The sequence below is a fragment of the Octopus bimaculoides genome, chromosome 25, assembly GCF_046866305.1.
Source record: "Octopus bimaculoides isolate indiv1 chromosome 25, ASM4686630v1, whole genome shotgun sequence".
Taxonomy (NCBI): Eukaryota; Metazoa; Mollusca; class Cephalopoda; order Octopoda; family Octopodidae; genus Octopus; species Octopus bimaculoides.
Genome location: NC_142952.1, coordinates 26,495,872 through 26,513,371, shown reverse-complemented (window position 1 = coordinate 26,513,371; position 17,500 = coordinate 26,495,872). Strand labels below are relative to the sequence as shown.

Here is a 17,500-nt window from a genome sequence, read left to right as displayed (position 1 = left end):
GTATTTGTCCTCATGCCTTTCAGCCTTGTCCATCAAACAACTTCTTTCGCCACAGCCACCAGGCAAAGGACAACTGTCTTGCCTGCCCGACTGAAGGAGGGCAGCGGGGCAATCATTTCTACAAACCCGACCGATAGATGGATCCTTCCCACACGTGACGCAACACAAGTCAGCAATGCCTGGATACTTAACGAGTGCGTGCAGAACGGTTTCGTCAATCTGGACGCACCTTGGACAAGCCCGTCTGACAACACATCCGTGCCTGTACAGTTTATCTCGAACCAGTAGCGCCCCCGGTGGCACTGCTAGGCCAAGGACAAGTGGAAATTATCCATGATAGTTCCCGACCGGAAAATCCTCTGGAACAGACTAATCAGTTCATTTCCGTCGGCGCCCAGAGTCTCCCCGAGAACATCGTCGCACCTCCCCGCCACTAATCCTCTATAAATTTCTAAAGTGGAACATCCACCGATCCCATTGCCCGACTCTTAGAGGGCTGTCAGCGCCTGACGATATTTTAGATGCCAGGCACCCAGTCTTGGATTTTTCTTCACCCAATACCCACTCACCATACGAACACTCAATTTTCTTTCCTGACTCATGGATTTTTAGACAGCTATACGTAGACATACATACATAGAAACATACATACATACATACATACATACATATATTCATGCATTCATACACACACGTATGCATGCACTCACGCTTACACGCTCACACGCTCACTCACAAAGCTTCCTAGCTTAACTCTTTCGTCATTGCTCAAATAAAACGCGTCAGAGTTCAGAAATCCAGAAATCTTGTGATAAGAAACGTGAAAGTGACACATCGTTTCCCCTTCATTCTGACCTACAATAAATACGAACCACGCTGCTTCTAGCGCCTACGTTATTGTATAACATAGATAGATAGATAGATAGATAGATAGATAGATAGATAGATAGATAGATAGATAGATAGTTTCGTTCGGATGTTTATCGTCGCCTGAAGGATGACACGTACCATGAGTAATAAGAGGGTAAGACATCAACTTCGAACGAAAATATGTTTGTATATTTACTTGAAATAAAAACAATGACTTACACTTAACTAGTCACGTTTGTTTAACTTCAGAATTCATCACCAAAAGAAACCCACATATGCATACATACATACATGCATACATATATATGTATATGTGTGTGTGAATATATATATATATATATACACATACATATATACAGGCGTGGCTGTGTGGTAAAGAAGATTGTTTCCCAACCACATTGTTCCGGGCTCAGTCCCACTGTTGGAACTTTAGGCAACTGTTTTCTACTATAGCCTCAGGCCGACCAAAGCCTTCTGAGTGGATTTGGTAGACGGAAACTGAAAGAAGCCCGTCGTATATATATGTGTGGGGATGGTGTACGCGTGTCTGTGTTTGTACCCCACCCCCACCATCGCTTAACAACCGATGTTGGTGTGTTTATGTCACCGTACATTAGCGGTTCGGCAAAAGAGACTGATTGAATACGTACCAGGCTTTAAAAGAAAATAGTACAAAGGTCGATTAAGTCGACTAAAATTCTTTAAGGCAATGTCCCAGTATGGCCGCAGTCAAATGACTGAAACAAGATAAAGGCTAAAACATAATTAAAAGAAATACCAGTACTTGTACTTCATTGTAACTTAGTATAGGGACCCTAACAAGTTCTGGACCATCAATGGCCGGAATGTCAATGTTGCATCTTTATTTTGTAGTGTAGCATATACAATAATACGAGGTGCATTCTAGAATTTCTGAGACTTTTCAAGGAAAAGCATTTATAAATTTCAAGAAATACAAAACTCTAATACAAGCATAATAGCTAGTTAGAAAATTTCTATAAGAGATGAAACTAGTAACTATACCGAGAAGTAATATCCGTTGCCACTTCAGAAAGGCTGTTCCGTACGAACCGAAGTTACTACCATTTTTTAACCTCGTGAGGACACCTCCTTTAGCTGGTTATCGATGCAATCTGCACCCAATATATATTGCAAGCAGGGGAACGAACCCCTACCATTTTCTGGCAACTTGACAGGACCACTAGACCTTCCGGTTTCGGGCAATTTTGCCCATCCTCAGTGGTGGACCCCTGTCCGCTATAGTTAGCAGTAGTTCGTTCCAGCTCACAGTATATAGAAAATAGGGGAGGCGTCCTCTTGGGGCTAATAATGTCGGTTCGTACGGAACAGCCATGTTGAAGTGGCGACAAACATTACTTTACAAAAATCTAATCTTTTTCAAAATGGAATCTTCTGAGTTCAATGAACTTATTGTATCGCTCCAGCCACTTCGTGAAGGCCCCATGGAAGTCTTCCAAATTGAAGGTGTTCCGGATCCTTTTCAAAGCCTCCTTCGTCTTTTAAATGTCTTCAAAATGATTACCCCTGAGGTTCTCCTTCAGCTAAGACGACGACCAAAGGTCTCAAGGAGCAAGGTATAGAGTTGTAAGGATAGTTTTGAAGTCCATCTCTGTCATGTAATTGCTTACTAGGATGGAATTGTGGACTGATGCATTGTACTGGAGCAAGGGCTCCGGCCTTTAGCAACGGAATCTTTTCTTGAACTCCCTAAAAACATTCACAAAATAATCTTCGTTGACCGTCAGGCCAGAGGAAACCCAGTGGATGTAGATGATCCCCTTACTGTTAAAAAGGGGATCATTATGAGTTCCTCGGTGATCTTGTTTTGACTGGCCTCTTGTGTCAACGAAAAATTGAAGCAGTCTGAAGAATTCCATAAGTCTCTGCAGAGTTCTTGCCCAGTTTAACACAAAACATCACTGCATAACGAACTTCCAAATTGTCTTCACGTTCCGACTCCATTCTACGAAATAGTCAGCTGCGGTAAGCAATGTTTAGTAGGCTTAGTTCGTCTCCTTCAATCTGGAATAACAAATGTTGGCAGGTCAGCTTATTAGATATGCAGTAATGATATATATTAAAATCATACTAATCTAAGAAGTTGTAATTGCCTCTTCTAAAAAATACAACTTCAAAACTTCTGTAATGCAACTCGTATATATATATATATATATATATATATATATATATATATATATATATATATAGATATATAACCATACACACACACACATATATATATGATATACATATGCATATTTAAATATATAAGCGTTTATATATATATATATATATATATATATATATATGTATATGTATATATACACATACACATATATATAGTAAGCAGCATAGACCCTAGTGAAAAGTACATGCGTGATAAATCGTTTAAAATTTTCACCGAAGACAAGAATATATTTTGAAATTTCTGTTGTTTAGGAACGACGATCGTCATTATTATTATTATTATTATTATTATTATTATTATTATTATTATTATTATTATTATTGTTGTTGTTGCTGTTGTTGTTGTTGTTGTTATTGTTGTTGTTGTTGTCTTTGTTGTTGGTGTTGTTGTAGGTGAATTTAAAAAGATAAACAGTAACTGGCACTGATGAAGTCTCGTATTCCACACATAATCCAACTGAAACGTCTTTACATATCTTGCCCCTCCACACACACACACACACACACACACACACACACACACACACACACACACACACACACACACACACATATATATATAGGAAAAATTACCAATGTCACTAAAGGTGACTAGGGTGTTAGGAAACACCTACATTGCTAGAAATAGGAGCTAAACCGCACTAATGATGTAGTTAACGCACATAAATGAAAACATATACACTAACATATATATATATATATGTGTGTATATATACATATATATATATATATATATATATATATGTGTGGGGGGGGGGGGTCAGTGTGTATGCATACGTATATTCATACGCAGACAGAGACAGTGAGACACGAGCGCACACACGTGAACACGTTTCTTGTCAATTATACCTGTATACATACATACATATATGCAATACATATTTCCACATATATATATATGTACATACACAAGTATGTATGTGCGTATGTGTGTTTGCATGCATGCGTGTGAATACATATATATTTACTTATGCGTGTCTGTACGTGTGCGTATTTTTGTATGTGTCTGTATGTATCTCTATGCGTATACTGTATGCGTCAGTAAGTAATGTTTGTGTGTATAAACATCATTGCATGTAAATGTCTAAGTGTTGAAGTCGAAAACAATAATTGCTCGCAGACAGAAACGAACTAAAGTGGTTTATATGAATACCGACTTACAGAATTATACGTTTAAACCATTTTCTTTTTTCTGCGCATGCATATAGTATTTCGTAATCATATATGTGTGAAGGTGTATAGCAGGAGTGGCTGTGTGTTAAGTAGCTTGCTTACCAACCACATGGTTCCGGGTTCAGTTCCAATGCGTGGCACCTTGGGCAAGCGTCTTCTACTGTAGCCTCGAGCCGACCAAAGCCTTGTGAATGGATTTGGTAGACGGAAACTGAAAGAAGCCCATCGTATATATATATATATATATATATATATATATATATATATATATATATTTGTGTGTGTGTGTGTGTGTGTGTGTGTGTGTGTGTGTGTGTGTGTGTGTGTGTGTGTGTGTATGTATGTATGTATATGTTTGTGTGTCTGTGTTTGTGCCCCCAACATCGCTTGACAACCGATGGTGGTGTGTTTTCGTCCCCGTAACATTAGCGGTTCGGCAAGAAAGACCGATAAAATAAGTACTAGACCTACAAAGAATAAGTTCTGGGGTTGATTTGCTCGACTAAAGGCAGTGTTCCAGCATGGCCGCAAGTCAAATGACTGAAACAAATAAAATTAAAACAATTTAGGATTTCTCGGTTTTCTGTTAATCGATTTCTATAAAACATTTTCCAGCTGGTTTGCACACTATGGCAACACCATTGTTATGGTTTCATTATTCTGTGTAGAATCCTTTCTTTTTTTATTTCAGATTCTTCAGTTTTGGGATGAACCACGTTAATAGCTTTTGAATGAAAATTGCTCATCTAGATAGTTTTTTCTTTTTTTTTTCAGAAAATGAAGAGTAATGATACATATTAAGCATACAATGAGTATATATTTAACAGAAAACCATAATGATATTATAACATTTATTGGCATAATGAATTATGTAGCCACATGAGCGCCATTTCGATGGATAACTTTAAAAACCCTATTAATCATGGAATCTGACAATTTCTTAACTGTAACAAGTTGGACTGCCTCTGCTGCAGCTTTCATGGTCGTCCATAAGACATTTTTCGACGTAAATTGACGTCCTTCGGGATAAAATCTTATTTAATGGCGGATCAAAGAAGCAGGGTGCATAAGGTGTTTGAAGACATGCCTTTTTTGGGTCATTGCTGAATTTTTTGCTTTCTCTGTATAATCTTTGTTTCAGAAAATAATAATGGCAGACCCTCAGCTTACTCAAGAAATGAAGAGCTATGCTGTTATTGTGGTTATAAAGGCTGAGCATAGCGATTTAGAAATATCTCGATTTTTAAAAGTTGCCAGATCTTTTGCCTACAAAGTTTGTAAGGGGCTAGAGACTGAAGTTGGAAACGTATCACCAGTATCAACGCATAAAAAAGCATTCTAAACACTCCGAAATCATCAGAACACCTGAATTTATCCAGCAAGCTCAACAGACCATTGGTTACAATCCCAGAAAGTCTATGAGGTCAATTGCAAAAGATCTCCATGTGTCAGAAGTAACAGTCAGAAATGTTGTCCACAAAGACATCAGATATGTATTATATGATGGGGAAAGGTCAGTTTGTCAGAAAAAGCAAAAGAAAATCACTACATCAAATCTAAAAGGCTCTTAAACAAACTGAAAAATCCAGAAGAAGATTTGATTTGGTTTTACTCAAACGAGAAAAACTTCGACTAAGATTAGAAAGTTAACAGAAGAAATGACAGATGGTTATGTGCAGACCCTTCTGAAGTTACAAGTGTTATGCATACAAAGTTTCCTGCAGCTGTCATGGTTTTAGGGGCTGTCAGCAATGAAGGACATGTGATGCCTCCTTACTTCTTTCCATAAGGCCTTAGAGTTAACTCTACGCCTACACTGAGGTTCTGGAAATAATTGCTAAGCTCTGGATAGATATTGTATGCAATGGAAGGCCATATGTGTTTCAGGAAGACTCTGCACTTTCACATATGGCTCTAGTGACACAGGAATGGATGGCTGAAAAATTTCATGATCACATAATCCCTAACATTTGACCTCCTAATTCCCCAGATCTTAATTCATTGGATTATTACATTTAGAGCATTATCGAGAGAGGGAGTTCAATGAACACGCCAATAACACCAACAGATTCTTTGAAAGCTGCCATAGTCAGAATAATGTCCAAAATGAACCAGGGCCACTTGATTCGAGGACGTAGATGATTTAGATCTCATATAGAAGCAGTTGTTGAAGTTGAAGGTGGCTTTATTGAATAACCTTATAGAAAAGTTATTATCTGTTATTATATATTTGTTTTTTTTTTATAAATATAAATCTGTCCTCAAATATCTTACGCACCCTGTATTCGATAGGGTTCAGATCCAGAGATACTAGCAGCCACACCATCAACCTTTCACTTTGTATGCCGTAAGACTCTAATAATGTTTGGGTGGTTCTAGCAGAATGGGAGGGAGCGTTCTCATGCATGAATACGAGATTCCTTAGAAGTGATAGCGGTATCTATCTAGCCAGGGATGCAAGACCCCCTTCAGGAGATTGAAGTCGGCGGCTACGGTCTCTTTAACCTCTGTACCCAATGATACCAGCCCACAACATGACTCCTCCACCCTTTTCTTGGCGTCGTAAATGTTGGTGACATCTCCAAAGTAGACCCAACCATTTGCCCAACCGTCAGGTTCATCAAGGGTCACCCTGGTTTCGTCTAATGCCATATACTTTTGGGGCCATTGAAGCTTCAAACTCCTGTGGGGAGGCAGTTTCAGGGCTTCTTGCACAGAAGCCATGGTCCCGGGGATGTGGTTTCTGGTAGTATTTGGTACATGAGGAAGTCCGGAGGCGGCGGAAATGGCTTTGCTTGTTTGTCCAGATTTCCCACATAACTTGCGGCCAATACTCCTTAAATCCCTATCTGTCACAGTCTTGGAGGTCCTACAATCGGATCATTTCTTCCTTGGCGCTCATGTGGCTACATAATTCATTATGTCAATAAATAATATTATTATGGTTTTCTGTTAAATATATACTCAATGCTTAATATGTATCATTAGCCTTCATTTTCTGAAAAACAAATGTCTGGGTGGGCTATTTTCATTCAAAAGCTATTAGCGTGGTTCACCCCAAAAGTGAAGAATCTGAAATAAAAAAGAAAGGATTCTACACAGAATAATGAAACCATAACAATGGTGTTGCCATAGTGTGCAAACCAGCTGGGAAAAGTTTTATCAAAATCGATTCACAGAAAACCGAGAAATCCTAAATTTCACTCCTAAGCCATTAGCGCGGTTCTGGGTGTGTATATATATATATGTGTGCGTGTGGGTGGGTGGTGTGTATGCATATACATTTATATATGTACGTATATATATATATATACATATGCTCATATATAAATGTCTGTGCTGACATGAATGTGTCACACACAAACACTCACACACACACACACACACACAAACACACAAAACACACACACACAGTGTTTATAACAGAAAATTGATATTCTAGCCAGGGTGTGCCTTGCAATGATGACATAAACGATCTATTTTGGTGTTCGTTAAAACTATTTCATTTCACTTGGCAACTGGTTCTATCAGGTTTTATAAAATTCGAGATAACATGAAACAATTCATTTTTGGAACACAGTATCTCGAAGCAAACAAAGCTATAAACAATGGCAATGGTTGATCGCCTGTTATGTTTACAGATGTGAGTTTTTGTCCCACAGGCATCCTTCGAATTCTTCAATACAATGAGTTGTTAACCCAATATCTACTCGCGGTTCTATATAACTTTATTTGCTTCGAGATACATCATTCCCAAAAAGAAATATTTTAATTCTTCATAAAAGCCCTGCAGTTGTTTTTATTTGCTTTTTCTTTGCTTTTCCTCGTTTTTTTTTCTTTTCCTTTTCATTCTCATCAATAGGCATAGAAGTGGCTGTGTGGTAAGTAGCTTGTTTACCAGCCACATGGTTCCGGGTTCAGTCCCACTGTGTGGCACCTTGGGAAGGTGTCTTCTACTATAGCCTCGGGCTGACCAAAACCTTGTGAGTGGATTTGGTAGACGGAAACTGAAAGGAGCCCGTCGTATATATGTATATATATGTGTGTGTTTGTATATGTTTGTGTGTCTGTGTTTGTCCCCCTCCCCAACATCGCTTGACAACCGATGCTGGTGTGTTTACGTCCCTGTAACTTAGCGGTTCGGCCAAAAAGACCGATAGAATAAGTACTAGGCTTACAAAGAATAAGTGCTAGGGTCGATTTGCTCGACTAAAGGTGGTGCTCCAGCATGGCCACAGTCAAATAACTGAAACAAGTAAAAGAGTAAAAGAGAAACTCGGCCTTAATCCCAATCATGGAAGTAACCTCGTACCTCACCTAATCTCATCATGAACAACACTCGACTAAAGATTATACAAATGCTAGACTTTATAATGTCTGATAATCCCTCAAATAGCAAGAATTATCCTGTTTCGGTTCTTACGATTACCATCAGCTCTACCACTACTACTACCACCGCTGCTGCTGCCACTACTACACACAGCACACAGAGATCTCATAAACCATTTGCATCTGAAACAAACAAATACCAGTTCTCTTTCCTGCAAAATATTTGTAGGAGATATATCGGATTCCTGAGCAAGTATCGAAACCCGAGTCTTCACGTTCGTTCCTTTTGCGCTCGGATTGTGCCCTTAAATCCCATTTGTTTAACCTGTCAAATTCGCCATCAACTTAAGTTAAATAGACGTTAATCTAGATCAGGGGTTTTCAAACAGTGGTCCGCAAGGACAAGACAGGGGGTCCGTGGACAGCAAATACTTTTTATGGGCAATTTGATTTTATACATGTTTTTTTAATCGAAATCTTTTAATTGACAATAAACCTATTTGTTAAATAACGTTAAATAAATAAATGTAAAAATATATGTTATTTTAAGCAAATATTTATGTATAAATTTCATAAGCGTTTATAAGGAGGTCCCTAAGGTAAAGCCTGAAATATAAAGGGGTCCGCAAGTCAAAAAGTTTGAAAACCCCTGATCTAGATAACCCTCATTCAATTCTATTTTCATTTCCTACCTCATAATTAATGGCATAAATAATGCCAAGCGAATAACTCTTTAATTACTAAAGCCTTGATGAAAACTTCAATTTAAATTAATCATATTGAATTACAACATGGCAACGAAATATTTTAATTTCTAACAATAATGGAAACTGAATTTCGTTTTTAATAAATAAGAAAATTTGGCGTAGTTCTGGGCAAACTAAAAGGGTCGAAATCCATAAGGAAGTAATCAACCAAGCAGCCGCTGAAAGTTCGGCTTCGTTCGGGCAATGGAAGGTGTGTTCTGTTCCGACGACCCTGGCTAAAGTCATTAAATGCAGGGCTCGTGGTGTCGGGGGATTATTGTGGAAAGAACTGGAAACTCCAACCCGGAGTGGTTTAAGCCACTGATTGACCAGGGCTGTCCAATCCATCTGCAACAGGCACTGGACGGCAAATATGCACTTGCCTCTCCCTTCTTTTATTTTTATTATAACAACTTTGGTTTCTGCTGTTCTTCTGAACTAGCAAACTGTATACCTTGACCCCTACTCGAGTCCATGCGACTCTTCAGTATTTCATTTTGTCATCAGCCTTATTGTATTTCACATTCTAGACCCCGAATAGTACACTTTCATCTCTTCAGTCACTTACCCAAGTATTATGTTGGGTCGTTTTTCCCTCCTGCATGAATAACCCTTAAAATATTCCTGATGAATTTCAATCACATCGATCTCAAAAAACTGGGAGAGGTTACAGGTGCCACGAGCAGTACCCTTTTTCTCTTCACTAAAACTCCCGAATCTCTGTATCGACCAGACAATCAAATGTTGTTTTGTTCCACTAGTCACAATGCACTTCCAATTCACTCTTGATTTCACCCTTGCTGTCCAACTTGGTCTATATCTTTTAACTAAATCGTCTTCCCATTGTTGTTGTGGTTGTCTTTCGCGTGGCCTTTTAGATGTCACTAAATGATTGCACGGGTTAACATGTTGTCTCGGAACCTTGCGATATGTCCAGCCTAGCAGACTAAAATTTTTGACTGAAATATTTAAAACTATTTACTTGCCCTGTTTATCACATGTGACACAAAGCACATATTTCTTTGGCATCCCCACATCACATATAATACTCATTCCCTATATTTTCTTCAACCGCCAGAGTAATTTCGGACTTATGAAAGGAAAGCTTTATATTATACATAATGCATAGGCGTAGGAGTGGCTGTGTGGTAAGTAGCTTGCTTACGAACCACATGGTTCCGGGTTCAGTCCCACTGTGTGGCACTTTGGGCAAGTGTCTTCAACTATAGCCTCGGGCCGACCAAAGCCTTGTGAGTGGATTTGGTAGACGGAAACTGGAAGAAGCCCGTCGTATATATGTATATATATGTATGTATGTGTTTGTATGTCTGTGTTTGTCCCCACCCCCAACATCGCTTGACAACCGATGCTGGTGTGTTTACGTCCCCGTAACTTCGCGGTTCGGCAAAAGAGACCGATAGAATAAGTACTAGGCTTACAAAGAATAAGTTCTGGGGGCGATTTGCTCGACCAAAGGCGGTGCTCCAGCATCACCACAGTCAAATGACTGAAACAACTAAAAGAGTAAAAGAGTAAAAAGAGAGTATGAAACAAGGGGTTCGTTAAAAGCCTGAAAACAAACAAGAACGCTTAGGAGATCTTATGAAGATGCTTTGGACAAGCAAAGAGTTTAAAAATAAAAACACGGTAACGTTTATTTCTCTTTAATCTATTTATTGCATTCTACTTTATTACCATTTCCTTTAATTGGAATTTACAGCAACAGAAAAATAAATAAAATAGAAAATGTGGGATTTCAATATTGTGTCGGCACAATGGCCACACAAGATAAGACCATCAACCAAATACTCGTAGATAATCTAAGGGCTTTGTTGACGTTATAAAAGAGGAAACCTTCATTGTCTTTAGTCAATTTGATGCTACCAACAGCGGTTGGGACATTAGTTGGAGTAGAATCGCTGGTTGAAGGCGATCTCGTAGAATGGAATTCGATTTGTCTGCTAACATTCCAGAAGTGATTTCTAAACGATTCGGCCACGGAAAATCTTGTCAGCTGCAGTTGTTCCTCAGAACTTTTAAATGGAGTCGAAGCGAAAAGATAGCTACATGTATGGGTTTCATTAGTGAGGTCGGTGGGACAAAATGTCTTCACAGAAACCTTCCGGTGCCAAACTAGGTTGCCTTGGTATTCGAGGTAGATTGTGTGCTGTTCCAAATCTTGAGGCTGAGCTAGACTGAAAGTACAAAATATATACGGAATATACACTATGTATAGACAGCTTAATTGTAGTACACAAACACACACACACTCTCTCTCTCTCTCTCTCACACACACACACACACACATTTACTCACGCACGCACATAAAATTTTCGTTTAATGACGTAATATAATAGATATGGAGGCGCAATGGCCCAATGGTTAAGGCAGCGGACTCGCGGTCGGAGGATCGCGGTTTCGATTCCCAAACCGGGCGTTGTGTGTGTTTATTGAGCAAAAACACCTAAAGCTCCACGAGGTCCCGGCAGTGGGGTGGCGACCCCTGTTGTACTCTTTCGCTCCGACTTTCTCTCACTCTTTCTTCTTGTTTCTTGAGTAACGCTGCGATGGACTGGCGTCCCGTCCAGCTGGGGAGAACGCATACGCCATAGAAACCGGGAAACCGGGCCCATGAGCCTGGCTAGACTTTAAAAGAGCGCATAAATAAAAAATAAAATAAAAAAATTTAATAGATATATACTTATTAATGCTCGGTTTAGTTTACCACTAAAAGAACCGACTTGAACTGCAGCTAAAGGTGGTGTCGAAGTTGCCTATCAAAAATGGCTAAACGTGTTTAACGTTGAGAGGGTAGATATATAGTAGAAATGGAGAATGAACAAGCTGTATATTTATGTGTGTAGTGGGGTCCAACTTAACGTGGATGTTTCGTTAGAACACCGAACACTACATTGTTTATCCAGGGAGAACGTTTCATGGTTACGTGGTGCAAAAATAAAAGCGAAACCAACTTTCGAAATTGGAATGTTTTTATGCACCACAAGTCCTTATGAGAGTATCTCTCATGGTAAATAATGCTCAAGGAGACATGTTGCCCGGTTCACGAATCGAAACCACAATCATACGATCATGAGCATAACACCCTAACCACTACGCCACGCGCCTCCAAGATACAATAAATACCGGGCTTGAAATGAATACTGGGGTCGATTCATTCGACTGAAAATTCTCCAAGTTGATGCTCCAGTATGGGCGCAGACAAATGAATAAAGCAAGCAAAAAGTAATAAGATAGAAGATATTTCGATAATTTGATGTAATTATCAGAAACTTACCCGTTCAGAAGAAATAGATTAGGGGTCCAAACCCTTGCTTTTTGAGTATAGATACTTTGAAGCCTTTGAGGGTACCATGCCAGACGTCTGTCAGACCATCTCTTGAAAAAAAAAATAACGAGAGAGAAAAATTGAAATAGTCTGAGATGTATAACATTATTAGGTAAATGGGGTTGTTTTTTATGAATTAAATAAAATGTAAACAATCGCTGGAATGTAAAAAATTTCATGTAAGCATAGGAGCTGCAACCTTCATGTGAACAAATATTATATGTTAACACAAGCACATTTTCTTGTAAATTGGTAAGTGCTTTGACTAAACTGACGCACAACGAAACACTGCGGTGTCTTGAAGTCTCCTTACACTGGTAAATCTCGTCTGATATAAACACACAACACCGTAAGAGAAAAGACGTATGGCGAATGACGGCGATGATCATCTGTCATAGTTCGAATTCTCACTGTTCTGTGCGTACTCCACGAATTATATGTTTGTCTAGAAATCAAGAGATCTTTCTTTCACAAACACAGTTAATAGGGTCTAAGACAGTAAGGGGCATTAATGTAACCTAGAATCTAAGGCGACGAGCTGGCAAACTGTTCGCACACCAGACAAAATGCTTAGCGACATTTCGTCCGTCTTCGTGTTCTGAGCTCAAAATCCGCTGAGTTTGACTTTGCCTTTCATCCTGTCGGAAATCAATAAAATAAGTAACATTTGAATATTGGCCTAGAATTTATTATCTGACGATCTTAAGACCTACATTGATAATCAAAAAAGCTCGTGTTTGATCCACATTGGAATAACTGCACACTTATCTGACACGCAAACATTTTCGATAGCCTCAAAGTGTAGAAGATTCAGTTGGCTGGCAACGATCCAATCACTAACTCGCTAGCAGCCATTTGTTTACGGATCGCCTCGTTACCTCTCTGTCATTTTTACTGCTACTACAACGGCTACTGCTCTTCTGAAACAGTCCACTGATAGATCTATCCTCGTATCTCAATGATTCATCCATCATTGATCTGAAATAACACGGTACGTTCAATTGTGAGCGATGTTACGCTTATCACGGATTGATCTGTGATTACACGGATCGGCGATAAATCGTAGATTTTGTCTGTACCGCAGAAACGCACATCAATGATGACGTACAATGCTCAGCGGTCCAGAATGCACTGGTTATCACTTGTGTTCACATGACCGTGTTGCGAAACGGCGTATCTTATATACGGATTTACGCGCGTGGCCTAGCAGTTAGAGTATTCGAATGACGATCATGAGTTCGATTTCCGGCGACGCGTTGTATTCTTGAGCAAGACATTTTATCTAAACATTACTCCAGTACATTCAGCTGGCAAAATTGAGTAGAACCTGTACCTCGTTTTTCAAAAGGGCCAGCTTTGTCACATCCTGTGTCACGCTGATTCTCCCTGAGAACTACGTGAAGGGTACACGTGTGACTGTGGAGTGCTCAGCCACTTGTACCTTAATTTCATGAGCAGGCTGTTCCATTGATCGGATCAACTGGAACACTCGTCGTCGTAACCGACGGAGTGCTACTAGTACGTACACGTAACCATTAACATGCCACCAGTGAACAGAAGACGGAAATGGCAGAGTTGATCAAGAAAATACGTGATGGTGGAAGCTTTGCTGCTGTAAGTTTGGTGTCACAGAATCTACCGTTCGCTCCATTTACAACGTGCGTACAGATATGATTCATTCATCATTGATTCATTTATCACTATGGTCTTGTGAAACCAAAACCCCGTGATAAACGAGGATATATGTTCTACTTCTGTCCACATGCACCTGTATGTTCTCCTACTTCACCGTCTCTTCTTATCCATGCTGTGACTTTCCCACCACTTATCACCTTCACCACCACCACCACCACTCTTCTATAGATGTCGCCCTTACAGAGCTTTCAAAGAAATATCACGTGATCATATCGACCTCACCAATCTAGAGTGGTGGCTTGCAAGGTTGGTGGCAGCCCATCTACCGCCCACTTTCTTTTCTGATTGACGAATGAAATGAAAGAAGGACAGAGAGGAGGAAGAGGAGGAGAGAAAGAGGAAGGGGAGGGAGAAGAGAAATAGAGAAGAAAAGATGAAGAAGTAAAGGAATAGAAGCAGCAGCAGCAGCGGTGGTGGGGGGATTAGAAGAAGAAGAAGAAGAAGAAGAAGAAGAAGAAGGAGGAGGAGGAGGAGGAGGAGGAGGAGGAGGAGAAGAAGAAGAAGAAGAAGAAGAAGAAGAAGAAGAAGAAGAAGAATCGAGAAAGAATTTCAGAATCCATAAGAAGTGGGAATCCATCTTGTATAAAATAAACATATGAAGAAAATAATTAATTAAAATGGTTAATTAAAACTGACCAGGCTAAGAGAGAGTAATGAATGCAGCATTTGATTGGTGACGTCGAAGTTGTATATGTGGTCCAGAGTGGCCTCCATCCTCACCAGAACCGGTTCTGTGTGGTTGGGCTGAGGCCGGATGCGCTTGTCATATTCGACGAACATCGTGTTGTAGATCTGGGACGCTTCTTCATAGGCGCGTACTTCTCGGTTCGACGACGACGCTCCGACCATCACCCTGCAATAACAACAACAAAAATAGTAGTAGTAGTAGTAGTAGTAGTAGTAGTAGTAGTAGTAGTAGTAGTAGTAGTAAGAGGAGGCGGAGGAGGAGGATTGGCTTCTTTCAGTTTTCGTCCGCCAAATCCACTCTCAAGGCTTTGGTCGGCCCAAGGCTATAGTAGAAGACACTCGCCTACGGTGCCACGCAGTGGGACTGAACACAGAACCATATTGTTGGGAAACAAACTTCTTACCACCAGCCAAGTCTGCACCTATGTGTATATTTCTGCCCGCATGTGCGTACAAGCGTGTGTCTCTGTTTACTCCCAGTTTCAAAAAAGTTCAGTCAGCCGTACTAAATCACCAGCGTCCAAAAAGCCGCACCCGATTATCTCATTCCGAATTACTAGGGTCTCTACTGGCCGGTATTGTCCACGGCATTAAGCCATACGTATTTCCTTTAGGAAGACTAGCCGTCTCCCGAGCATACAAGCCACTCCCCTCAGCAGCCATCGATGTTTACTCAATGAAAGTTTCTCGATTTCAGTTTATATAGCTTGTTACCTATGGTTTCGTAGGTATTATTGTCAAAATGCAAAAACCCGAAACAAATACCGCAAGATATCTCGTCCGGCCCTTGAACAGTTTTGCCAATCTGCTACCCTGGATTAGCCCTTTTTTTTATTATCATCCCTCAAAGAATGAAAACCAAAGTTGACCACGCTAGGATTTAAACTTAGAAAGCTGAGCGCCGGATCAAATATTGTGAAGCATTTAGTCTAAAGCTCTAATGACTCCGCCAACAAGTCGCCTTAATGTGACTTATTTTTTTACTTGCTTCACTCAATAGACTATGGCTATGCTGGAGCACCACCTTAAAGGATTTAGTCAAACAAATCGCCTGCAGTACTTAATTGTTGTTTAGCTCTGATACTTATTCTATCGGTCTCTTTTGCCAAACCGCTAACTTACGGTGACTAAAACAAACAAAGGTTGTCAAATGGTGGAGGGTATAAATACAAATACAGACATAAATACATACATACTTAGGTTTTTCAAAGACAAAACAAAAGATGCCACACGGATTCTCCAAATCCAATCTATTAGTGGCACAGTGAAGATGTGTAAGATATTCCCAAAATCTTCCATTTGAGATTTTTATGTGATTTTATACACTTGAGTGTTTGCATCGACAATTCAACCAACTCAACCACTTACAAACACCGGGAAGTCCCTTAACTCAAAAAGCCTTGTCGCTTTGTTAGCGATCGGCTTGAATTCTCTGAAGAAGAACTTAAATAAAACTGAACAAAAAAGCATACATATATACATGCATGCACACACATGTATACAAATGTATGTACATACACACGTGCTGACTCATAAAGTATTGGTTAGCCCGGGGTTATAAGGAACAACAGGCCCGATGTGGCACACATTGGGACTGAACCCAAACCCGAAACCACGCCGCGATTGCAAAACGAGTTTCTTAACCACCACACAACCATGTTTGCCCCTGGTAAGAAAATGTCCTTCAAACAAAGAAAAACAAAACAAAAAAAGGAAAAAGAAATGAGAAAAGGCGCCGGGGCGGGATGGTCGCGGTTGGCTTGATTTTGATCATAACTCAGCTTTATCCGAATGAACAATCACATCTTGATTGACAACAGCAACATCTTCTGAAAGTCGATATTAAAAATTATTTCACTCATCGTTCTGGTAGACTTCGACATTCCAAAGTGTAAGGTTCCGTCTTCAATATCTCATTTTATTTTTGTTTGTTGTTTCTTTGTGATTTGTTGTTTATCTTATTCTCATTGCTATTTTCATTATCTTATTTTGCTTTACTTACATTTCGATGGTGTGGAGGTGTTAGTTCTATGTGGTGTTCAGCTTCCTATTATAGTCTCTAGGACTAATCTTAATATGATCAGTTGGTAGGTGTCATATGATATAGTAGAGCAAAATTAGTGAAAGCATGTATGTATGTATACGAGAAATATCGGGTTTTTATACACACACACATATACACACACACACATACGCACATACACATATACAAATGTATGTATATATATGCACACACGCCTACATGCATACATACATATACGTACGTACACACACATATATATACATATATACATGCATACATACACACATACATACATAATACATACATACATACATACATATATACATAGATGCATGTATGTATACGAGAAATATCGGGTGTTTATACACACGCACACACATACACAAATACACATAAAAATGTATGCATATATATATATATATA

At 39.5% G+C, this 17,500-nt stretch overlaps 1 protein-coding gene across 1 annotated transcript in view; it reads right to left on the bottom strand.

Moving 5' to 3' along the window:
• Positions 1-10,979: 10,979 nt before the first annotated feature.
• The window catches only part of LOC149131138 (neuronal acetylcholine receptor subunit alpha-6-like), a 104,650-nt gene continuing 98,129 nt past the window's right edge, over positions 10,980-17,500 (bottom strand). The window contains exons 4-6 of the mRNA XM_089341895.1: positions 15,004-15,220; positions 12,622-12,722; positions 10,980-11,521 (exon numbers count right to left, since the gene is read on the bottom strand). Of these exons, the coding sequence (XP_089198021.1) occupies positions 11,083-11,521; positions 12,622-12,722; positions 15,004-15,220 (757 nt within the window). The 3' untranslated portion in view covers positions 10,980-11,082. The remainder of the gene's footprint in view (positions 11,522-12,621; positions 12,723-15,003; positions 15,221-17,500) is intronic.